Source organism: Falco cherrug, chromosome 9, assembly GCF_023634085.1.
Source record: "Falco cherrug isolate bFalChe1 chromosome 9, bFalChe1.pri, whole genome shotgun sequence".
Taxonomy (NCBI): domain Eukaryota; kingdom Metazoa; phylum Chordata; class Aves; order Falconiformes; family Falconidae; genus Falco; species Falco cherrug.
In genome coordinates this window covers 31,948,419-31,973,232 of record NC_073705.1, presented here as the reverse complement: position 1 = coordinate 31,973,232, position 24,814 = coordinate 31,948,419, and the positions used below count along the sequence as shown (strand labels likewise).

Sequence of the window (24,814 nt, the reverse complement as noted above, 5' to 3'; positions counted from 1 at the left end):
CAGGTGACTTACCCCTCCAGGTGATAAAAGCAAGTCCCTTCTGCCAGCAAATCAAATATTAGGAAGAAAAAGATCTTTAGAAATGGAAAGAGTGCATCAAAGTGAAAGCATTAAGTCAAAACGTGGAGAAAGGAGAATATTTCCTTGTTGTGTGAATACATTTTTAAAAAATAGTGTCTGAAGTACAGCTAAGGAGATAAGAACTGGGTAAATTTTGTTCAAAATAGATTCGTATCATAAAAGCTGATAACATTGTACAGTTTAATACTCACTGTAAAAGAAATTTTTCAGTTGTTTAAAATGTCACTAAGGCAGAGCAAATTAGAATTTGGTGCTTCCAGCAAATGTGTTGACACAGTTCATTAAATCAGTCATTCTTCTTGACAGCTTTTCAATACACTTTCTGGAACGTGACTCTATACTCAGTGGATGATACACAGGATCATTTGTGTGTTACTGTGACCCATTCCAACCTGAAGGAAGGATTTTAGCCTCATCTTTTGTTCTGTACCTTAAATTCCCATACAGTTCATTAAAGTTAATCACCTGCTTTCTTTCCTTCTCAAAGGTCATGTTACTACTCTTTGTATTTACTCTTATAATCTTATCTTTGAGGAGACAAACCAATTTTAAGTCAATTTACATACTATTATAGAAAGGGGTTTATTTACTAGTGCAGAGAAAATAAGAAACCTTGGCAAGATGAGGCAGCTGATACTCTCTAAAACCTTTTCCTTGAAAGCTTTACATTAGGACACACCTAGAATAACATTCCAGTTTCCAGGTCTGGGCCAAATCTTGTGAGGTGCTTTCCTAGAGGGATTTAGAGGCTTTCACAGCCCCAGTGCCTGGGAAAGCAGAGAGCACCCATAGCTATACGAGACTACATATATTCTATGCATTTAGAATAATGATATGTGAAGGTAGGAGTTGATCCTTCCAAGTGTACATTTTGCTTTTGTCTTCAGTGACCTTACTTACAAATTCTAACATGCTGTTCTAGACAGCATACAGAAATGAAACAAATGGCTGATTGGGTGTCAAAAATAACAAGCTGACATTTGTTCTCACCCTGCCGTCCCACCCCAAGATATTATTTCTTCACCTGCCATTATGCTTCAATAAATACCATCAAATCAGTTTTCTGGCTGAGCTTAGTAGCATCCTCTCCTTTGAGTAATTTAGGCTCTTTATGTCTAAAAGCCTCTTAGTATTTCTCTATACCCCCAATTCTGTGCTAAGGCTGTTGCCCCTCATTCTTCATGCACTTACTGAAGTTAAATTATTTTGTTCACACCTGATAATGTACTTTATTTGCAAGTCTCATCTTTGATATTTCATTTTTGTTATGTAGAAGTGTTCCAGATTAGAGAGAAAAAAAAAAAAGAAAAAAAAGAAAAAAAAAAAGCTAAGGGACCCTTTTTCTTTGCTGCTTTTTTTCTCTCCAAAACCAATTAACTTCTTCGTTTAATTTTTTCTCCCCTCCTCCAGAAATAGTGTTAATCTCATAACATCTGCATTTGTGATTTATACTAAGTATATAACAGAACAGTGTGTATTGGTATCAATTCTTTGCCCCCGTGTTAGTGAGGTAAAGTAAGATAGGCATCGTCAGAGCTAGCTAAGGAAATGCAGTTTTCCCAGCAAGTGTTGATTTAGTGAGACCAGACTGCCTCTATCAAAGTATTTGTGTTGAAAGAACTTGCACTAAATCCTGGATCTTTCACCCCTTTCCAGAAGAGTCTGTTGACACAGCAGGTCTTTGCTAACTTGGAGCACCCTGACTGAAACAGGTCAAGGAGTGCAGAGCAAGAGCTTCACCAGTGGAGGAGAAAGCATTGACAGCCAGGCACGGTAACTCGTTCCCCCACACAGCCACCTCTGGAAAACAACCACCGTGGCCGTATTAGCACAAAAGCTTAAAGGTGCTGCTACATTCCCCTCCTTAAACAATTCAATTTTGGATGCATGGCAGGAAGCTAATATAAGATGAGTATGCAATGTAAGAAATAAACATAAGAAATTTTTCTTGCTCTTTTTCCTTTCTTATCATCCTCTTTTTTTGTCCTTTCTTGCCTGAGCCAGTCTATCTTCATAAACTGTTGATTTGTCTGTTGTATTTTTTTTTCTTTCCTTTTGTTTTCATCTTCTTTTCTTGGAAACCAATAAAAGACTGGTGAGGACTTGCTGTTGGGAACAATAAATAAAGTATAGGTATATGTTTCTTCTGCCTTGGGGAAATACGTTGTCAAAATGTTTAGAATATTTTGTCAGAGACTAGTTAGAATTCCATGGACAAATATTACTGAAACCTCGATTTTCATTCCCAGCATGTACTGTTTAGCAAATAACAGTCTTGTCCAGCTTCTAGCAAAGATGTTGCAGCTGCAGTTTTCTTTTCTGCCTTTTCTTGTCTTTGTGAAAATAAATCATCACCACTCTGTGGCAGTAAAACAGAGAGGTAACCGTTCTCATCTTTGGCATTTCTTATCATTGTCAGAATAAATACTTGCATCTGTGCAACCTAAATACAAAATGATGTCTTCTCTTTTTACATTTAGCAAACACTAACAACAGCAAGCTGTCATCTGAACAGAAAACAAATAATTAAGGTGAAATTTATGCTAAAAAATCTGTATCGCTCAGAAAAACAGAGCTCACATCCCTGAAAATTCAGCCTGCACCTTTACAAAGGAGGTTAGTGAGGTTATGATAAAAGTGACTGTGACATTCATGTTACCGAGTTACTAAGACAGATGGTAAGTGCTGAATGCAAACCTAAGGCAAAAAAATGTAAAATTGTGACCATGGGCTGTCCATTGAAAATATATCAAATTAATTTATAGGGTTTCTGCATAACAATTTGCTGAAAGGACTGCCTTGAGATCCCAGTTTATTGAGAAAGAAAACACCTGGAGGGAGGAGATCTGGCTTTACCAGGAGGACTTCAGGACACCGAAGAAAAAAGCACGTTAGAAGCTTGCGGCATAACAGTGAAAATCACAGAGCTATTTTAAGTAGGTCACTGGGGCTGGCCTAAACAAAAGCAGTAAGGTCTGAGTAATTAATGTAGGAAATCAGGTTGTACACTGGTCTGAGTACATGATTCCTGATACCTGATGCTGAAAGTGCTTCATACTCAGATTCCATTACGGCAAATAAGGTTCTGCAGATCTTCTGCATGAAGATCTGTTTAAGTGTTCTCCATTTTAAGTGCTTGAGGAAAGCTTTGTTTTCTTGTATATTGCCAGACACAAAGATGCGTAATCCCGTTTGATGTCTCTGAACACTGCTGTGGTAGAGCCATTCAAAAGTAACTCATACATGCTTATGGATTGCTTCTTAAATTCCTTAAGACAAATTAAATTAAGTTCCATCATACACTCAGTCAATGAAAATCTGGAATAATACCTCCAGCTCTTCCATTTTCACACACACTGAAGAAAAGTCTTGACAATACCATTCAGGCTATGCTGCTTGTTTGAATGGCTGACAGTGAAGCAGTACTGATCTAATGTAATACCAAGCACCTTACAGATGTAGACAGGCTAAAACGGTGCTCCTTTACTGAAGTACCTTGACTCAACATTGTCAAGAACAGAATGCTGCCATAGGTGTGGCAAGAACAAAAGCAGTTTAGCAGCTGTTTTCTTCTCCTCTTTCAGGGTGACGTGTCTTTTCCCTGCCACAGCGATGTGACAGCTGTTGTGTGCCATCCCTCAAAGCTGCCCTGAACTCCTAGCCCAGTCTCTGCAGCCCACAACTGGCTTCTCTGCTGCCACCATCCCAGGTCTCCGTAACTCATCAGACAGCAAGGCCAGAAACGTGCTGAGAAGGCACTACCGTTTCTCAGTTATGCATTGCAAGCCATATGATCTCTGTGGTAGAAATGAGCCACAAGTCTGCAAGCACAGCGGGCATCAGCTGCACCAAGGACAGACCGGGTAAGCAGGGACATACCGGGAGGTGGCAGCTTCAGTGCCTCGGCCTGGGTTGGAAGCACTTTAGCCTCACTAAGCATCCAGAGCTCCAGACAGCTCACACACTGCCCTTTGTGAACATGTAGCCCAGTGAAGAACGAGACAGCTGAGGACCCCTGGCCTGGCCAGGGCCCTGGAGAGAGGCAGGAATCGCAGACCTGCTGTCTTCAACAGCTGCTCCAAGTCTCCAGACAAAAAAAAGCCTAGTGATGATTACCGCCTGTAGTTTACATGTTCTGTGTTATTTATCAATGGCAGAACGATGTTTGTGCTTTTTGTAACAGTGCTGCACAGTGAATGTTGGTTTGGTTACTGGTCTGTTACAATTCCTCAGTCCTTTTGCATGTGAGGGGACATCTCTTGACATGGCAGCTTGAGGCCTTATTTTACTTTTTTTTTCTTAGCTAACGTAGGAAGGAGAAGCACTTTCAATAACTGGAAAGGATTCCTTTTTTTAATTGACGGTGTTCAGATGGAGCTCAACTAGTTTAACTGGTAATGCATCAGTCCAGCAAGGTTACTGCTCCACCTGGTGGGTGCAAGCCAGGCCTCTGAGGGGAGCGAGCGGCGCTTCGGCTGGGTAGGGTGGCACAGAGCCGGCTCTGGTCTCCCTCAGAGCCACCTTTGGTCTCTCTCAGGGCCACCTTTGGTCCTCCTCAGACCCCCGCCTGAGACCCGGGGAATTCACCACACAGGCCTTCCCCTAAGCCACCGCAGCCCCTCTGGCGGAGCACAGGTACCCGCCGCGGCGTGAAGCACGCTCTCCGCCTGCTGCTGCCGTTCCGTGCCGGCAGCTGCGAAGCCCGGCAGGCCGGCACCTGCCCGGCCGGCACTGGCGGGACTACAAGGCCCAGGCTGCCGCGGGCCGCCGGGGGGCGGTGCCGGGGACCGGGGACCGTGCGCGCCCCGCCGCGCACAGCATGGCAGGCTTCGCCGACCTGAACGTGCCGCAGGGCCCGGACAAGAAGTGCCTGCAGAGCTTGCTGGAGGCCGCGGCCCACTGTGAGTCACCGCCTCGGGCGCGGCGGGAGCGGGGAGGGCGGTGGCGCTGGCGCGGGGCTCGGCCGCGGTGCGGAGCTGCGGGGACCGGGCTGGGGAGGGCCGGGCCCGGCGTGGCTCCCTAGGCTGGCTTCTGCCTCCCCGGGGGCCGAGCCTCGCCCGCTGCCGCCCTGCCCCGGGCCCCTCACCCGGCGGCTTTCTGCAAGCGGCGTGGCGGGGGCCGAGGCCTCCCCGGGGCTGAGCAGCGAGGAGCTCGCGGTGTGGCTGGCAGGCTCCGGCTCTGCCAGTTTATCCCAGTGTAGCAGTTGGGCTTTTCCCAGCGTGGACACATGTTCCCGCCTGCGGTTTCTTACGGCCTACATCGGCTGTCGTGCGGAAGTGTTGTGCAGCCAGGCGCGGCCAGCGCCGTGCGGGGGGCGGCCCTTTGGCGAGCGCGGCGGCTGCCTCTGGTCCTGCCGGGGTGACCGTCCCTCCGGTTCTGCCGGCATAGTTGGGAATGCTCGCCTTGTCCCCTCCTAACTCCATCCCTCCCAGCTCTGCGTCGTTCGCAGTTTTAACAGCTATGCTGAATGGTCTCAACCATTTTTCCATGAGAAAAGTCGTCAACAGAAACAAACTGGGTCAGAGCCCTCGGGGAGCCCAGCCCCGAGTGTGCACGCTCACAGAGCTCTGCCTCGAGTGACAGTTGTCAGGGCTGGGGAGCATTTAAAAGCTAAACATTTATTTATTTATTTATTTATTTTAAGGCACTCTTTGGGTGAATTCATCTTCAGGAAAAAAAATGTTAAAGGTGAATATGCACGTGATTACTAATTCTGGGACATTTAAGTGTTGACTGTTTAACAGGTTTCTGCATGGATTTGTTTCCATTCATTTACTGGACAAAATATTCGTACTATGTGTTTACTTTTTCAGTGGGATATTCTGCAGTTGCTCTTAATCATGTCATCGATTTTAAAGAAAAGAAACAGGTAATTTTGGGGGGTTTATTTGTTCTTAGTGGGTTTTCTTTTATAAACCTACACGCTTTATCGCACGTTCCCAAACAGCTTTATCTGCAGAAGGCACTTCTAGACACGAGTACAAATGTCTGTATTTGTGACAGAACTCCCAGTTTATAATTCAGTATAATTGCCCTGGAGTTAACTTTTAATATGGTCTGTGTATTGTCCCTAGGAAATAGTTTTGTTAGCATGGCAAATTTCTTGTTAGGATTGGAACACAGCTTTTGTTTACGTTGTAAACTTAACCTATGACATTTTTAATAAGTTTGTTTTGTTCTCTTTTAAGGAAATCGTCAAGCCAGTATCTCCTTCAGAGTTGTTTCCATCTTTGCCTATTGTACAAGTATGTCTACTTATAATCTATCTATGTGCTATTATTCTGAGTTATGTTTTTTACCTTGGTGTGTTTGTATATGTGATTTTGTATATTTCGTGTTAATCAAAAAAAAGAAATCTATTCATTGCTTGATTGTTAAAACTCCCAGCATTGGGAGATTGGTACAGTCATGTTAGAGTAGGCTCTATTGGTTATTTTAGAAATTATTAATTTAATTGCTTTGTGTGAATTTTGAATCTTCTTGTAGTTAAATAATTACAGTAGAATTCTTGAAATTTGAGTTTGGGAAATAAATTCCTGATTTTGACGGAGCAAGATTTGGATATAATGAACCAAGTCTGTGTTTCAAATCCCTGAGGAACTGCTTTTGCCTTCAGTTGTGGTCTGCCTGGGGAACCATAGCAGTATTAAAACATACTCTGTTTTTCTTCATTATTTTACTTCTCTTTATCTCCCTCCCTCTCTCTTCCCTTCCTCAGAGGAACAGTAAGTTATTCTTTGTTAAGGGCAGATAAAATATCGAACAGATCAATATAAAATAGGAAAATGTAAATACAGACTTTAAAAGATTAGTATAGGCAAGAATATGTGCAAGGCACCATTTTCTTTTCATAGCGGAGAGGGTCAAAGTCACCACAGATTTTTGCTTTTTAAATATGTTATTTCATTTTTGTAGGGGACGTCTAAAAGAATCAAAGTCTTAACGCGGCTAACACTTGTTGTTTCTGATCCTTCCCACTGTAATCTCTTGGTAAGTATGATTAGTATATGAATTTTTTAATTTTTATTTCCTTTTCTCAATGACATAAATGGAACTTTGGAAATTGCATGGGGAGAACTTTATGGATTTTGTAGGACAATCAGCAGTGATTTCTCAGATCACATCTTTAGCAAATAATGTGATCATGAAGAGATGCAGACTTGCAAGACTAGATACGGCTTCTGTTGATCATTTTTCAATATGGGACAACAGTTCTGTTATTCTGTTCTATTCTTTGATTTCTGGACTTCTGTGTGTAAACTAGAAGACCATGAGCAAGCCTTGTGTCTGCTTATGTTTTAGCGCTACATGATCAAAGCAAAAGATGTTAAGTGCCTTATCAGGTGGGTGGGACAAGCCTCAAAATAAGAATGACTTCACAGTATGGCTCACAGTAGACACCTCTATGTAATTGGGTGATTATTTGCTTTATTGTAGTACTTGAAAATGAAAAAGGGATTTTCTTCTCATTATTTTGGTCGTCATCGTTGTATATAGCTTTGACATCTGCAAGAATTCAAGGTAATAATTGTTTCCTCCTTTTGTAGAGATCAACATCAGCAAATATAAGGTTATATGACATAATAGCGGTATTTCCAAAGACCGAGAAACTGTTTCATGTAAGTACAATAATCTGATTGGTATTGCTCATTCAATAACTTCTAGTGCCTTGTGCTAGTTTGAGTACATGCTTTGATTTGGTTTTATTTCCCATTTCATACAGGTCTGCATGATGTGGGGCTAATTAAGCAACACAGGCTACCTGGTCAGTTGGTAGACTGAGAAAGTTGGGAGGGATTGCAGGGGGCTGCACGGCCTTGAGGTGACTGGTTGAAGTCTGAAACATCTACTAGATTAATGGACTTGTATGCCTCTGTTCTGTGGTTTTCTTTGTGTGTCTTGTACTCTACTGAGTACTCCTTTCTAGTGAGGAGAGAAAACATCCTCCTTTTTTTCTGATACATAAGTATGTATATATACTATCAGCATGTAGAAGACTTCTGTCTTGAACTTTAACTTCTCAAACTCAGACAGCTTCCCCAAAACACATTTGCTGTCTTCTGTTAGCACCGCTATTGGTTCCTGGTCTCTGAAATGCCAGGGAAAGTGAGAGGATTTTAAAACAGAACTAACATCGTTCTGAGAGTTACTGTCTTCCTTTTAGTCTTAGGTCTTCTCTTGAAAGTTCACCCAAATGAATAGCTGATCACTTTTTCTTTTGATTTTTCCTTTTATTTATTTTAAATCAAAAGAGGAGCAAGAGCTTATGAAACAGAGCTAGTTCTGGTTGTCATAGCATCTTATAAACAGATAAAATTTCTAGACATAAACATGGCTGATTAAACATAACAGCCCTTGCTGCATTGCCAGAGTGAGATCTCTGGTTGTCTTTTGAATGTTTTGGATGCTCAGGTTGAGTGAGAGAAGCTTCACTTATGTGACTTCATGACATGTTTGTTACTTTGCCCGCTGGGAAAACCATTGAGGCTGAATAAAAATACAGCAGTCTTGGGGGACATATTTGAAGGCAAGGCGGTCATTTTCTCACTCAGGTTTTATCCTGGCTGTTCAGAGCAACCTTGCAACTGGAACTGCCTCCACAAAGTTTGTGAGCATTTGAAGGTGTGCATGTCTCAGTGTTACCAAACAAATGCTAATGTTTGTAACAGCAGTGGTAGTGCTCCAAGTGTGCTAGTGAGAGAAAACAGTGGGTGTGAATCATTTTCAAAACTTTACTTAGGACTAATTTGTGACCTTAGCCCAACGCTGTTGTTTCTCACCTTGGTTTTATGTTGATAGAAATGCAGATATTTTGAACAAAACACCCAATATACTCTGTCACTTCTATGATTTTAGAAAAACAAGGTGTTAGAAGTGTGTTTGACCGTGAACTGGTTTGGTCCATTTCTGGTGTTTGACTGAAAAAGACACATTATTTAGAGGTTACACCTAAATACAGCGATGTGCAGTAATTCAACCATTAATAACGGCACCAAGCATCTTACTGTCTTCCAGCTTTTATCCATAGCTGCTGTATCTTGAATAAACCCTTCCTACCAATAAAATTCCTAGTTTTAAAACACTGTGCGAGGCAGAATTATCTCAGCTTGGCTTGTTGGGTGATAGGTGTTCATTATCTCAGTCTCTGTCATATTTTTAATCACATTGTTGTCAAATACTTGGTAACAGCTGATGTGAATGGTCTTATCAAGTGGAGCATCTGGAAGCAAGTTATCTTTTTGCCAGAATGTTTTTCTTACAGAACCCAAAATTGTGACATCTGACCTGTTGCAAGCTCATAAATAATATTAACTCTGACTGGAAGAGTAGGTGGAAGTGTCTCATCTCTGTTAGCCTTGGCAGGCCACAAGCAGGTGTGCAGTTTAAGGCAGTGTGAAGAAGGCACAGGGGCACCAAAAGCAGATGTGAATCTCTCTGGAGAATTTACTTTCGAAGGGAGCTTGTGAATATAAAACTGAGTCCGGTTGGTTTGTTTGTTTAAATAAGTTAAAGCAGCCTTCTAGTACTGTTGAGTACCTGTTTTGACACGTTAAAATTGTTCTGTTTTGTTTTTTCTAAATTATTTCCCCTCCTTTTCGAAAATTTTGTCCAAGTACGATACAAAGCAAGAGGCTGTAGAAGTAGGGAAACTTAAATGAATCTTTCAGCAGAATAATTCAGGCATTGGTTTTAACAGTTACAGCTTAATGAAACTAACTTCTGACTGCTTTTATTTCCCTTGCAAGATTTTAGGACTCTTGGGGGTGTGAGAGAGGCAAATAGTTGTAAATTACTTTTAAGTGCCAATTTCTACCAGTCTCTTTTGGTCTCCAGCAACAATGTAAAATCTCACTTCTCAAGTGAGGTCAATCAGTTTGTCGTGTGTTTAAAAAAACACCTGAAGCCAGGTAATCAGCAGGACCATGCTTTGTTGTTGTTTGGGGAAAAGAGCTCTCTCATTTAAGGGTGGATGGTTTTTATTTTCAGCTGTTGTGAATCCTGCTGCAGTTGGACATCCAGCTGTGGAAGTGTTTAAGCTTGCATAAACAGCCACTCATTTCTGCAGGTCCTTGTGTGCTCTGCTGGTGAAGCTGCTTGCTTGGCTGCATGGCAGTTTGGTCTGGGGAATACGCTTTTGGCTGAGAAGTAACCAGAGTTTTTGCCAAGTTGTTTTGCAGGCAGATCTGCTTTCCTGCTCTGATTTCAGCATTCAGCCACGCAGATGGTTGTGCTGGCAAAAAGAGGATGGCTGTGCTCTGGGCAGGCCAATGCAGACAGTGACTGTTTAAGCTGACACCCTCGCAGGTGATGGACAGTGTGTTAGGAAGGAAGCAGGATTGTCTGTGAGGCCATCTTCATGGCTTCCGTGCTGGCAGCACTTTGAGTTGGGGAGGGAACCAAAGCATGTTTCTTGCAAACTGTGTGAGGTGGAAGACTTCATCCACACACGTTCACATTCAGGGCAGATTTGTATGTTTATCTTTTGTATAAAGATTTTAGGTTTTCTAACTCTGTGGAGAGCTGTGTCAATTTTGTAGAGGTATCTACAGGAGTCTGGTGCAAGTGACACTATGCGTAGAGTTTCAGCGTATACCTCTGGATCTTGCAACTCATGGATCTTTCACTGTTAAGGATAAAGCCTTCTAGGGTGGGTGGGTCTTGCACCACAAATTATATTTTAAAATTGGCTGTTGGTAATGCAGCATTACCTCAAGAACATCATTTTTCTCACCAACAATTTGGCACTTGGATTATTCTCCATAGAACAGGATTTTTCGTTTTTGTAGAAGAAATATGTGATCGTTGGAGATGTGGTCTAATTTTAGCATGACCCAAAACCAGTCATGACAAGGTCACGAGCCAGGGAAGCTTTTCTGTGACTGAGTGTGGCAGTCATATGTACTGAAAGATGTCCTCATATTCTCCAAAGGGTTTATATCCTCAGGGGTATGAGGACGCTGTGTTTGCCAAGATAATTGCAGAACATGCTCCTTCTTTAAGTCACTCAAAGATTGTTTTGGGCTGCAGCAGGAATGCCCACTCCATGCCAGTAAGAAAGTCTGTGCATGTTGCTTTTAAAAATTTTTGCTTTTTAAGACTTTTGACTGGTTTAATGATATTGGTTAGTTCTGCCTGCTGTTTTTAAGCAATCAGCAGACCACCAGTATCTAAAAAAAACTTGCTTATATAAGTCTGAGGCTGTAGTGCAAAGCCAAATTTCAATGTTTATTCCTAAAATGTTTGCCAGAGCTTTCTTCGGGCCATCCAAGCCGTGTCAATTTATTTATTTCTGGCTGCCTGGAGTTTCCCAGCAGATGGGGCTCTTGCCCACGGTGTGACCGGGCAGGCACTGGGCTGTGTAACTGCTGCATATCATTTTCTATGTGAAGTTTTTGCTCTTCAGATCCTTTCAGCAGGCAGGGTAACTTAACTTGCCTGTGTGCGTGACTTGTCCAGGAGCCAAAACTCGGCTGAACATTGGAGTGTTTGGAAAATTCTCCTCTCCAGCTTCCCATGTAGTGCAAGAATTCTCTCTCGTGGGGAAGTATGACTCTTAACTTTATTTTTCATTGGTGGTGTTTCCTGCAATGTTCTTGTCACTGGAATCCTGTAGATATCCTGACATTTGGGTCACTCTCTTCCCTACTGTACTTTGCAAAATGGAAAAGTGTCTTCCACTGTTTCTGGAGCTGATTAGGAAGGCTTGTTTTCTCATCACATAGGGCAGCTTGTATGTTTCTGATATGTATTCTCGCTATCCTTCATTTTCAGCTTTCTCTCTTCCTGAATTTCCTACGGCCTCACTGACCTTTTTTCTAGGACATGACTCAGAGATGTGCTGATTCCCATAAATCACCTCTGTCTAGGTGGTAGTTTGTATTCCACCTGAGAAAAGGAGTAAAACTGGCTGTAGTAGGGCTAAACTTACACATGTAAGTCTAATTTGATGCATTAGATTCCAGCTGTGCCCTGCCTAACAGAGTTGGTAAAGATGGGGCATAAAGTTCAGTCTGAATGGCCTGGCAGAGACATTTTAACATCAAAACCCTTGTGATTTGCTAGATCTTTGAATTGCCTGCATGTGTGCTGTGGCTCTTCTGTCTAGGAGGGAGTGCTGTCAGCAGCTAAGAAACATTCCTAAAGCTGGGCTTCTGCTCTCATCTCCATCCAAATTTCATATGGACGAACTGGTAGAAGACTACTTTGCAAAGCAAGAGCCTGCCCTGCGTTAGAGCAGCCCAGCCCTGGGATTCCCCACAACACCTACTGCTTTCATGCTGGTGCGAGGAGGGATGAATGGCTGGCGCCTGGCCCAGGCGTATTTGGAGCAGTTTGCTGGCAGGTTTCTGAATGCAGAAAGTTCCCCTATGCGTAGAAAATTCCTTTTAAACTACTTCAGCCTATTTTATCTTCTCTGTTACTATGTTGCTTACAGACATTAATCTGGCCCTGTGTGATTGTCTTTATGGGGTAGGCATATATAATTCCTACATATCTTGTGTGCATGAGATTATATGTAAATTGAGGGCTCCCTTTTATGTGCACTCGATTTTCTCTGTCAGTGTGGAGATTCTCCACTCTTTGTTCATTCCTTCTGTCTTTTAATACAGGCTGTAAATTGTGGTATGAGTTCAAAGCTAAGCTTTTAAACTATAACCTTCAGTGCCATCTTCAGACTCCAGAGACATGGCTTTCAGGAAGGGCTGTACATTCCCCACCCAGCAGGAAAGTGAGGCCCTCTGCGTCAGCTTCCAGTACTGGGCATATGGCACCACCAGTCACTGTCTTAACAGTCTCCTTTTCTTTCAGTCTTTTCTCAGTTTCTTCTGGTAAAAATAACCAATCCTGAAAACAAACAGTTGCTATATTGGAACCGGAGAGTGGTGGTCTAAGGGTCAGTTCCTGGGCTGTTCTCTTCGTAAACAGGGGCTGTCCTTGATTAGCTGTGAGTTCTTCTGCCAAAAGCCAGTGTTGCTTCTGCATGTCCTATGTCAGATAAAAACAAAGCAGTAAGTCTTGCCTTTGGGTTTGTCATTATTTTATTGGAAAAGTAGTTCTGTGAGAGAAGGCTTGGATTTTAAGCCCAAAATGCTCAAGCTGTGCACCTGTAGCCCAGCTGTTTTATTGGCATACCTGCAAACCTCACTTTAAAACTGAACTCACCCTGGAGAGACATTTGTTGCATTAAGAAATGAAGGAGAATATTAGTGCACCTAAAGTTGGTTATGCATTTTTGAGCATATTAATAATCTGTTCCTATTTCTTTGCTGTAGATCGCTTGCACAACTCTAGATGTGGATCTGGTATGCATAAACGTAACAGAAAAGCTGCCATTCTACTTCCGAAGGCCCCCTGTGAATATGGTAAATTTACATCTAAATTGTTTCCTTGCTGTTAATTTCTGTATTTAATGTCAGTCTGAGCTGAATTCCCTCCCACCATTCCCATCCAAGTGTTTCTTTTATGTTCTTGCATAATATATAGTGTTGTTTCAGATGTCCTTCACTTCAGGGCCTCCACTGCAGCATTTAATACACAGTGATGTACGTTCTTTCTTTTTCTGCTTCCTGTCCCCCACTTAAGAAGGCAGAAGTGGTGTTCTCGAGGAAAGGAAACAGAGCCTTAAGGCCACTACTATGCCAAGCAGTGAGATGTGGTGTGATTGCTGACTAAGCTGCTTCCCAAACCAGAAGTGGTACGGCTGTGTCAGAATAGATAAACAGCCCTGTGACTTAAAAGACAGAAGAATGTGAATGACACTGTTAATCTGGGAGAAGGATGCCCTGGCAGTTATTTGGAAGACAACTGTATTGAATCCATACGTAGATAAAGGAATGTCTTGGCAAATAAACCAAATGTGGAATTGCTGCATATCTGCTGTGGGACGCAAGATGACTATCAGCATGGATCAAATATTTTGTTAATACAATTCTGCCTACTGTTGGTGGTTTGCCAGAAAGCTTAATCTGAACGTGCCTTTAGGTAAACTATTTTTTTCCTGTGAGTATATGTCAGGGTTCATTCCACATGGGCATTCTTGGCTGATGTAGTCCTTAGTGCTTAAAAGTTTAAATTTGGAATTGGCTAGAAATCCTACTTCCTTTTATACAGAAGGCTTAACCTAGAATAAAAAATAACTATAATTAATCCTGAAACAGAACAGAAGTAATACTTTGGAATTTACTATAGACTGGGAATTTTAGCATTCCACTTGGAATAACAATTTTGTTTGCAATGCTGTTTGAAAGGATCCTAGCAGTCTAAAACTCCAGCAATTGACCCAGGTGAGGAGCTGGGAAGCTCTTAGAGCCCTGTTTTTGGAGATGTTTTCCTTGCAAGCTAGTTCTCAGCTTCCACACTCACAGCTTTAAGGCAGTCTGACTGTCAGTCAGACTGGTTTTGTGTGTCGGGCAGTCAGTTTTGGTTGTTGTGATGCCAACCAGACAGATTAGTAGGCAGCTGAAGTGGTGGGGATGCGGTTAAAATCTCCTTGACTGGAAATTGGTGTGTTGTCATCACCTGCTTTTGGTTTCGGTAAATTCTTTTTGTTTGAAGATGCTGGACCAGTTCTGTGTAAAACATTTGATGTGTACATAGTTTCTGTTGTGCTCGCATGCAGAGGTGATGTGTGGATGTGAGCTGGATTAATTCCATCTGGATTCAGTTACTGGACTTTCTTACATTATTAACACTGCAGCATTTTTAATAATACAAGTATAAAGCATAAAGTAACATTTCAGGCAAATGTATTCTAGGCCATGGAACAGACAACTTCTAGCTTTGAACTGTGTCTTTATCACTAACTCACTGTGTCCTGTAGCAAGTTGCTTAATCTTTCTGTGTATGTTTGCAAAACCAAGAATACTAGGCTTTTGGTGAGGTACTTTGACAGATAGCAAAGGGTTTTAAAGCAGTTGGAAATATAGTCAGTATTGCTATTTATAACATCTCCTGTGACTCGCTGTTATTTAACATTGTCACAAATACCAGAGTGTTCTGTGAGACAGGAGAGAAGGGTCCTCGTTGCTCCTTCTTTGCAAGGATGAATTCCTCATCTGCAGGATGTGGGTACTGTGGGAAGCGATGGCCTGCCTTACAGCAGGCTGTGGAGCTAGAGGAGAGTCCTCAACATTTCAGGGTTTGTTTCTGACCAGCAGTGGTTACTGGCTTCCTCAACTCTGTGATAATGGAAAGCCAATTACAACTAATAAATGGGTGGTATATTTTTGTTTGTTGAACTTCACTGATCTGTCATCCCAAGATTCAAGTAGACATATCTGGTGTACAGTGAAACTTCCCACATCGCGCCCCCTGCCTCCCTTCAGGCTAGGCTGTGCTCTTGCTGGAACAATTCCGCCTTAATTTTTTCATATATAACACAGTTAAACTGAGAATAAGCTACATCAATAATAGACAGCAGTTGTTACATTGTTATGCTTCTTTCCTTTTGACTTTTGATCACTCTCTTTCATGTGAAGGCAATAGATCGAGGCATTTACTTTGAACTTCTTTACACGCCTGCCATCAAAGACTCCACAATGAGAAGATACACAATTTCAAATGCGATCAGCTTGATGCAGATCTGCAAAGGAAAGGTAAGCTCTCAAACTGAAAGCGAGCTAATTAATTCAGTTCAAATTCTTCTGGAGTTGTACAGACTGAATCATTTTAAATTAGTTTGACGCTGGGGTTTCTGAAGTTGTGACTGAATCTTTGCCTACTAATACAAGGACACAGTTATGCTAGCTCCAGATGCTTTCAGCCATGCACCACTGCATGCTTTCTTTTTAAGTTGTCAAACTGTTAGGTTGCTCTGAAAAAAAGAATCTATCTGTTATTACAGTATGCAACACCCAAAACAAAAGGTGGAGGCGGAGGGGAGTGCCAGAGATCTCAGGTTTGCACTAGAACTGAAATCTGTGCATGTCTTTAAAATCTCCCATTTCATATATCTGATTGACCAAAACCACTTTTTGATAGTATAGCTTGAATATGGGAGTAGGAAATAATAAGAAAAATTGGAAATCTTGTTTTGTTAAAAAGTTAGTAAATTCCCAGTGTATAAGACAGACCCAACAGCTAGCTGGCTGTCAGCCAGGGCTTTGCTGCAGTCAGATCAACTGCATTCTTCCTTGCTACTGAAACCCAAGGAAGAAGTAATGCTTGCAGCTGAGACGCCTGTAATCCATTGCTTTCATACCTTGCCTCCTCCTAGGCTACCAGGCTAAGCTGCCTGTCATGCTGGGTCCTCTCAGGCCATGTTGTTTTTTTTTTAACAGAGAAGCATATCATAATACATATCCAAGTTAAAAGAGATTGTAGCTCCCACCACCTTTACTGGAAAAGGCTTTGCCGCATGTTGCTAGTCCGTAGAAACCAAAATTGGCATTACCCTGCAAATCTAGTCTGAAGTGGGGTATACAGCTTGGAAGGCCAATTAAAAGCAAATCTGTTGTTAACTCGGTTCCCCTCAGGCGTGGCAACCTATTTTATAGGGCAGCAGAGTGGGTCAAACAGATTAATTCCCTTGGTGCTACAGAGAAAAGTATTTGCATGGCCTTTCCTGAGAAGCCCAGTTCTGGGAATTAATTGCACAAAATACTGACTTGGTGATGAGGTACATACATGCAAACCCCCTTTTCGTTGGGATTCCTTTTTGTCAGTGCTCCTGTTTCCTTTGTGCAGTTAAAGATGTGCTTCTCGTGTGGTTGTTGATTTGGGGAGCACTGCTTAAGCTGGCATCACAAACAGAGCAACTGAGATATTCAGGCACTCGGTCCGCATACAGTGCCCCTTCTTTCTGCATCTGTCAATCTAGTGCATTATCTGTGCCTAGAAAGAAAATCAGCTGGAACTGGACATGACAAGTTGTTAGGTGCTGCAGGAGCTGAGAGAGGACTGCTAGCTTGTCTTTATTTTTTGCTGTGAGGCTCGGTACCTGCTGGGCCAGCAGAGGTGGTTATTAGCCCTTGCTGGCGGTTTCCATCAGTTATGTAAAGGCCTTTTTTTAACAAGATGCAGGATGGCTGGTCCATGGGCTGCTTGCATTGGCACCTGGCATTCAGCTGTCACCTTCTATAACCTATAGTTGCTGAACTTGTAGCAGCTTTTGGATCCTTTTGTTCCTCTCCTGTTGTAGCAAGGCAGAGAAACTTCCAGAAATGTACCGGTGTCCTCAGAACTGGTGTTGAGCAGAGTCCTTAAAACATACTAAAGCATGCAGGGAATGAGGGAGGGACTTGCCTGCTTTGCCAGACAGGTGGTGTGCATAGCCACGGTCCCTCGCCTCTTGTGTTTTGGTAACTGAGTGTGGGTACTTTGCCTGGAGCAGTGTACTGAACAGCTGCTGTCTCCTTTACCTGGGGAGATGATGTTTTGCCTTTGAATTCTTCTCTTTAGCCCTTCCCTTGCATTTACCTTTGCCTGCCTCTCCTTCACTTGCTAGCAGTGCTTTTCTTGTCCGCTCTTGTTTCCTTCTCCCATCTTACCCATCCCCCAGCCGGAAGCCAGTTGCCTTTGAACCAGGTGGAGCATACCTCCAATGCACAGCAGTGAACCACAATCCTGTGCTGGTTCAAGATGGCTCACACAGCTGCTCTGGGAGCTTCTCTGAGCCTGGGAGACAAGTGTTAGTTGCTACAACTCAGAGCAAGAGACTTGAATTTTCCCAGAAAACTCTTGCAGCCAGCACCACTGAAGCTCAAAAGCACCCTTGGGATCCATAGTCTAGTCATTTTAAAGGTGAGCTATGCAGAAAGAAATATCCTGGGCTCCATCATGATGTGTGCTGTTAAGTCACTTTGTATGTATTGCTTCTGCTTCTGGCTTTCCTTATGCTAAGGCAGTTGTCTGTCCCATCCTATCCTCCTTAGCACACAAAGGAGCCTTGGGCACAGTGTGAGCATGCAGCTGTTTCCATGCAGATCGCTCTTTTACAGGTTGAGTTCCAACTGCACACAGAGCATTTATTTCCAGTGTCTGTCCTGTTCTTTGTGCTGGGGAGGTGGCAGGAGAAGCAAAGCAAGGCGAGGAAGGGATGAAAAGCCCCGCCACTTGTAATCAGAGGTGGTGTGGTGTGTTGGTGGTACTGATGGCAGAAAGGGAAAGTCTTTTTTGATGCCTTAGTACAATCCCATTCCCGCCCACTCAAGCAGGAATTCCCAAAGCCTTTTATTCAGTATAATAAAAGGTGCAAGGAATTTTTTTGCTGCTGCAAAGTTTGCACCTGTGCAAAACAATCTTCCCCCTGGGTGAGTATCCTTGGAGGTTTAACGTCAGAAGAGCACTGGCAGCTGGGCTATGGTACCTGCCAACCCCCAAGCAGTCATGTACCTGTTCTGCAGAAAGCCTGTGGGAGAAAAGGGAGAAAGATATCCGTATATTCACGGGGGTGCCAGTGTTGAGGAAAGTGAGCGTATGGCGTGGATTGGCAGCCACTGCATAGCTGCAGACTGCTTTCTTGAACCAGTGTGTTTTAAGGCCATTGTGAATGCTGAGGTTAGGACTGAGTCGTACTGCAACACTGAGTAGGCTGAAAATTTGGGAGCACCAAAACTGTCTAAAGGCATGATCTGTAAGGTGCTTCTGGGGGATCCTAGACTCCTAAGTCCATTTCTGTTAAGCTCAGCCCGAATTGTCATTTGTGTGGGGCCTCTTTCAGCTAGTGTAAATAAAGGGGGCACTTTGGAACACAATGTGTGCATTTCTTCTTTATCCTTAAGGTCCCTTTAAAGTCTGCTATGAAAGATAGGGCTGGTAGGTGTTGGCTTAATGCCATCACTCCAGCATTTAAACTGCTTAGCCTGTCCTTCTACTAGGTGCAGTGCTTCTTCAACTCACATCTGTCTGCGAGGGGCTTGTAACTGCAAGGGAGGGCTCGTCCGTGTGCCCCACTGTCTGTAGGGGACAGGGGGATAACCTGGGTTTATTCATGTCCCCAAACTAAGATCCATAGCCTGCTAGAATTCGCTAAATCTGAGAGCACCAGGTACTCTGATGTTTAATTGGGCTCTGAGCCTGAGCTTAACTAACACTCACGAAGTCTTTGCTGCTGGCTGATTTTTTTTTTTCGCTTCTTGATGCTGTCTGACAGATGAACGTTTGATCTCTTTTGTTTTCCAGAATGTTGTTATATCTAGTGCAGCTGAAAGGGTAAGTCCCAGATTATTATTTTTTTTTAAGTCAGAACAATTTGAGGATTTATCTGTGGCTGAAAATACAGCTTTAATCATACATTAAACATATAAAAATTGTGATTTTCAATATGGTTGCCATCTTGTGGGTTTTTTAATCAATCTGATTCATCAAAGATTTATATTGTGGGGTTTGGGAATTATTTTTTTTTGTTTGGATGGGTGGGGTTTTTTTTTACCGCTGTGGTATCTTCTGTGACAGTTTTCTCCCAAATGGGGACTCTGTTTTCCAGAATAGTAGTATTTGTTTGATTTCCTAGTGCATCTTCAGCAGCTTGCTATTATGTAGCATTTAATTTTGGCTTCCTGATAGCCCTGTCCTGCCTGCTTACATTTTTGTCAGCCTGCGAGAGAGTGCATGCCCACATACAACCTTCTTTGTTTTGTTTTAGCCTCTAGAACTACGAGGTCCTTATGATGTGGCTAATCTGTATCCTTTTCCCAAGTCAAAGGCAACAGTTACTGCTAACATGTGAAAGTTCAAAGTGGTTCCATCCTTTACACACTCCTTGAACTTTACACAGCGATGCTTGTTGGTGACCAGTTCAATGAATCAGGGCTCTGAGTGGGTGTGAGAGAAGCAACATGAGGTGGTCATGGGGTGGCCTGAGCAGTCACTGCAAACAGTGATGTCTGTGTTCAGCTACAGGTATGTTTTGTTGTGATATGCATTGATACTGTGTGGGTGTAAGTGAAGAAATGAATAAAACCCACAAAAATCTGTGGACACTGGGAACCAAACCAGAAATTATTACTTGTATTCCTTGGGGTGCCCCATCTTTTGCAGAAAAAGCTATAAAATCATACTTATGTTAAGAAGGAAAAAGTTTCTCTCTGAGTGCTGGTTACTTCTGTTCTGAATTTTCCACTCCTTAGTTACATATATGCTTTTAAATAAGTGGATGTATTCTAGAAACCAAGGAGAGTGTCTTTTCTCCCCTTCTTTCGGGAATTTAGATGCATTTTAACTACTCTCCCCCGCTCCCTGCCCTGCAAGCACGAATCTGGACTGTCCCTTAGAAAGAAGGAGCGTGCTCTGAGTCGTGAGAACCGTGTGGGAGGGTGTGTGGCCTGGAAGGATTTTAAACACAGCATTTCCTTCCCTCTTAAAAAGAGCAGTCAAGCTCAACCAATTAACATATCTACTCTGGTGTCATCCCTGCTCGAGGTGGCTGGGAACTTTTCGGCACGATGCTTTCGTATCAGACCGTGCCCTTTCCCCATAATTGAAATTTTCAATGGGGTAATTGTGATTATGCATATAAAAATGTTCCTGTGTTGATAGACTTTCATTTATAAAAGTACAGCTTCTTGTCTGGAAAAAAGCAATGCTGCCAGCAGCTTTCCAGGAGCGCTGCTGGGGAACTGCAGCCAGGAGAGCTGGGTGCCTCAGTTCCCTGCCTCTGGGTAACCTTATGCGAAATGTCACTTAGAGTTACAGTTTGCCAATTCCCAGTTATTTGTAGAGTAAGCAAACCTATCATGCAGACAGACTTCCCTATTCTGTTTGTTCCTGTGTATTTTGATCCTGAACAAAGGTGACAGAGGTTTGCTGTTTGGCCTGTCAGAAAGTGAAGCCAAGGCAGCTGTGTCTACCAACTGCAGAGCCGCAGTGCTTCATGGAGGTAGGTGAAAAGCACATGCAAGCTCCTTTAAGTAGCACATGCATTTGTTAAACTAAGTGCATGTTAATGCCTATGTTCCAAGAGGTCCGAGACCTTATAGAGCAAGGCACAACTTGGGGTTTTAGCTGCCCTGTCCAATGCGTGAAGAGGAGCTTGTGTGGCAAGGGTGTTTTATTTTCCCTTGTGGCCATGTTAGCAAATCAGTGGCTGAGCTGATGGTGCTGTCTGTACCAGAGTACTCACTTAACTACGTTAATGAGTCATAAACCATTTAGCCAAAACACACATCTGCCTGTTGCGACTCCTAGTGAAACTGTCCCTTGTTTCAGAAAGGGTTGAACACTGAGGAGGGATGACATCAGCAGATACTACATCATCGACTTCAAGAAAATCAGGATGCATATGTTTTGTGTTTATCCTCTTGCAGCATGAGCGGAGAAGCAACCTATGCCATGTCGCTTTCTGATGCTTTATTATGTGATCTATTTCAGAGTTGCTCTTCATGTGGAGCGTTTCAAATTTGACGCAAAATCAAATACCCTGAATGTTTACTGCTTAGGAAAAAATGTTACATATAATGTACAATGGCTTGAAGTGTTTTGGTGAAACAAAACTTGCTTCCTCATGCTCTCTGCAGATGCAGCTCGCAGTAGCTCTCTATTTGCCCATTTTGAATATTAAGAAAGTGGAAATTTAGCTTGTGACTCCCTGCACTGGAAACCAAATGTTTGCAGTTTATTTTGTGTCCTGGTGTCAGTGCAGGAAAGAGCCACAGTTTGCGTTCCAGCAATCAATTCAGACCCTTGCTTTCCACTGTAGCACCAATTTCATCATCATTATTTATTCTTGATATGTTATTTATTTTTATAATAATCAGAATATAAAAGGCAGTTTAACTTTGACGGAGTAGTTGCATGAGGCTCTTAATTTCTGCCTCTGTCAAGATTTTTTGGGTAGGTACAATTTCTAGTCACCTTCCCAACAACTTGAGTTGCTGTAAATTTCAAATGCACAGTAGGATTTGGTTTGTATCTCTTGTTTCAGAGGAGCTGGGGCTTGAACTTGCTGTAAATTTACAGCAGCAGGTAGCTTTGATCTCTTGGAAAGGGCATTTCTGTGAACAGGTTCCTCCTCCAGCCTTTTACTCGTCTACATAGAGACAGTGTGTCGGAAGAATTTTTGTCAAGTTTATGTGCAATTCTCAAGACTGTCATCTATCTCATCTGTGAAATTAAATAGCAGATGCCATTTCCCTGTCCCCCAAAGAATACTAGCCCAGAATAAGTCAATATATTTTGGCAAGGTTCTTGTAGAGCTCCTTCGCTAACAGAGTGTAGGGAATCTCTTCTACCTCAAATTTTGCAGGGAAGGCTCCCACCAGCAGTTATGAAATTGGATTGGGCTCACTAGGTTGTTTGGCAAACATGAGAAGTTGGATAACATCACACAGTAGTATTTATGGTAATGCTTAGGGTTCTGTAAATAAAATATTCTTGAATACTTTATTCAAAGTATTGAATATATAAAGCCACTTGGTATGTATAGGGGAGCCTCTGCCAATATAACTGTGCCAGTGTAGTCTAAGAAGCCTGGGGTATGTGAATACATGGGGTTTATTTCTTTTTTTTTTAGGAATAGTATGTTTTGCTTAGAAATGCTTTTTACAATGCTTCAAGAATGTGTCCTTCTGTGGCTATTGAACTGATTAAGCCTGGTTTCCTACGGTATTGTGTGTCTGCAGACCTCAGTTTTCCCTTACGTTTGATGTAATTCTACACCCGCTGTTGGGTTTCCCCACTCCATAATGCAGCATATCCCCAAGCTGCCTGCCCATCCAGGTTGCTTACCTACTGTGTGTGCTGGCTGGCTGGCAGGCAAACATGTTGAACTGTGCTTTGCGGCATGGACACCTGAAATGAGTCTGCATTAAATGCATTAGTGTCACTTTTATATTCCAGAAACTCGGAAGAGTGCCTGTGGGGTAGTGTACACTGTGAAGAAGCCTCGAAAGGTTGAGGAGGAAGAAACAGCACTGCCAGCCTGCAAAAAAGCTAAGACTCAAGCTTGAGGACTGAAGCAGTTGTCAGCAGGAGCCTCTACCCCTCTTTACCCGTCCTCTAGCCAGCCCAGTTCCTCCCTTACTATTATATTTAGCCTGGAGAAGAATTATTCTTCTGGTGTTCAAGTGAGGAAGGCTGTGGGACTGAGACTGCTGCATGGTAATTCACCACATCTGAAAGGTCATGCTGGGCTTCTGGCCATGGGCTGGAGACTGTCTCTCCACCCTGTCTTAGGTCTTTGGAGTCAGTGCAAACTCAACACCATGTGTCTAACATATGAAAATTTTCAGTTATACAAGTGCATTCCTTTTTTATTAAAAAAGTTTCTAAGAATGCATGCATTCGAAGTCTAGCTCTTATGGTTTCTCAGATTTTGAACACATCTCTACTAAACCTTACAACCACAAGCCCGTAGGTGAAGTTCACCTGCAGTGGGCTCTGAAGAATAATAGTGCAGTTAAAAAAAAAATTAAAATAAATCTGCTTCCCATTCTGTTTTGTGATCAATAGCTATAAAGAAGATCCCAGGATCTGTCACTTGCTAGGAGGTGTCTTGGATTTGTGTTACAGTCTGACTGACTGACCTGACCTGCCAGACACACATCCCGAAGGCCATCCCTGTCCTGCAGCTCTTCAAACCAAACAGTAACATGAGGTGGTTACCGTAGGTGGGAAGGAAAAGCCCAAGGTTACGGTGAACGTGTGCTCAGCATGCTATATTGCAGTCACAGCATAACAGCTGTCTCACCTAGGCCTGAGCAGTCTCCCCGTCACATCATTTTTACTGCATCATTTCCTTCTTCATGTCCTGGTCTGGCAGTGTTGTCTATGAGAGTGTTCATTTTGTTGCCTCCTGCCTTTCTGTTTTCCTTCCTGTTAATGCCTCAGTAAACCTAATCTAGCTGCCAAAAAAGCAATCATAACAGATTTATAATCAGCAGAGCATTTTCAGAGCTCTTCCAAATGTTGACTGAAGTTTTTCTTTTGATTAAACCAACATAAAAATTATGTAAGCTGCTGTACTCTAGATACTTCTGAGCCAGCTTTACTGTGAATATTCCAGTTCTCTCTTTGCATCTGACAAGTTGAGAAGTGGAAGTTACAGCATTTAAGATATCGCAGAAGTCTTGCAGTGGGTCATCTCTGAGCTCTTAGTAACTTGACTGAGCAGAATAGATGAAGTTCTCACTAGACTAATGGTACTATATAATGCTGGTGTAAGTCACAACAACTTTTACTTCAACAAATAATGAAATATTTTTCCATTATGTTATTTTACTTGTTGACCTTGTGTTTTGAGTCTGTTTTATTGTACATATTGGGAATGTAATATATATACATGTATACATACAGTAGTTTGTCACTTACAGACTTATCTCCAAAATGATGCTTTAACCAGAGGAGCAACAAAATGTGTTTATCTGGTGCAATTTTCTGAATGACACATTATCCTGCCTTGGCCAGAGAATAACCTACCTTGAGCGTGACAAAAGTTGTTTGGTAACTAGCATATGGACAGAACCTTTTAATTGCTAGGGATCCTTCTGACTACTTGTTTGACTTGATTTTAAAAACTTACAGTCTGCATCTTTGACCTTTAAATAGATACAGTGCTTCAGGAACTGACTGCAAAGTTTCTTCTCCCCCAGTTTCCTGAAGTGTGTTGTTCTGGCCAGTTTGGTGGTGCCTGAACAATTGAACTGCTTCTTGGTTAGAATGACAAACAGACAGAGTCAGCCAGCACTGATGTCATTTCTGTTTCCTGCAAGGCGTGCTCCCAGTGTCCGGGTGATCGTGCAGAAACAAGTAGCGAAGTAGTGGCTTGCAGAGAAGGGCAGCAAGCAGAGGTGTGCCA

The 24,814-nt window shown here is 42.6% G+C and overlaps 1 protein-coding gene across 3 annotated transcripts; it reads left to right on the top strand.

Annotated features, from left to right (window-relative positions):
• Nucleotides 1–4,861: 4,861 nt before the first annotated feature.
• RPP30 (ribonuclease P/MRP subunit p30) lies at nucleotides 4,862–24,232 on the top strand. 3 transcript variants are annotated; one of them, XM_055720630.1, is made up of 11 exons: nucleotides 4,862–4,982; nucleotides 5,826–5,950; nucleotides 6,270–6,326; nucleotides 6,997–7,071; nucleotides 7,629–7,700; nucleotides 13,356–13,445; nucleotides 15,561–15,677; nucleotides 19,204–19,233; nucleotides 19,667–19,704; nucleotides 20,820–20,899; nucleotides 22,858–24,232. In XM_055720630.1, exons 1-11 carry the CDS (start codon nucleotides 4,901–4,903, stop codon nucleotides 22,965–22,967), a joined length of 876 nt encoding a protein of 291 aa, XP_055576605.1. In that variant the 5' UTR covers nucleotides 4,862–4,900; the 3' UTR covers nucleotides 22,968–24,232. The 3 variants fall into 3 exon arrangements, with proteins under 3 accessions (XP_055576605.1, XP_055576604.1, XP_055576603.1); XM_055720629.1 differs by having other exon boundaries at nucleotides 4,867–4,982; nucleotides 5,895–5,950; XM_055720628.1 differs by having other exon boundaries at nucleotides 4,867–4,982; nucleotides 22,839–24,232.
• Nucleotides 24,233–24,814: the final 582 nt, after the last annotated feature.

Bases quoted from the DNA above. Each gene is read 5' to 3' on its own strand.
- RPP30 (XM_055720630.1), top strand. From the start codon at position 4,901: ATGGCAGGCTTCGCCGACCTGAACGTGCCGCAGGGCCCGGACAAGAAG. The intron at 6,327-6,996 runs GTATGTCTACTT...TCATTTTTGTAG, and splicing joins CATCTTTGCCTATTGTACAA to GGGACGTCTAAAAGAATCAA. The intron at 13,446-15,560 runs GTAAATTTACAT...TTTCATGTGAAG, and splicing joins GAAGGCCCCCTGTGAATATG to GCAATAGATCGAGGCATTTA.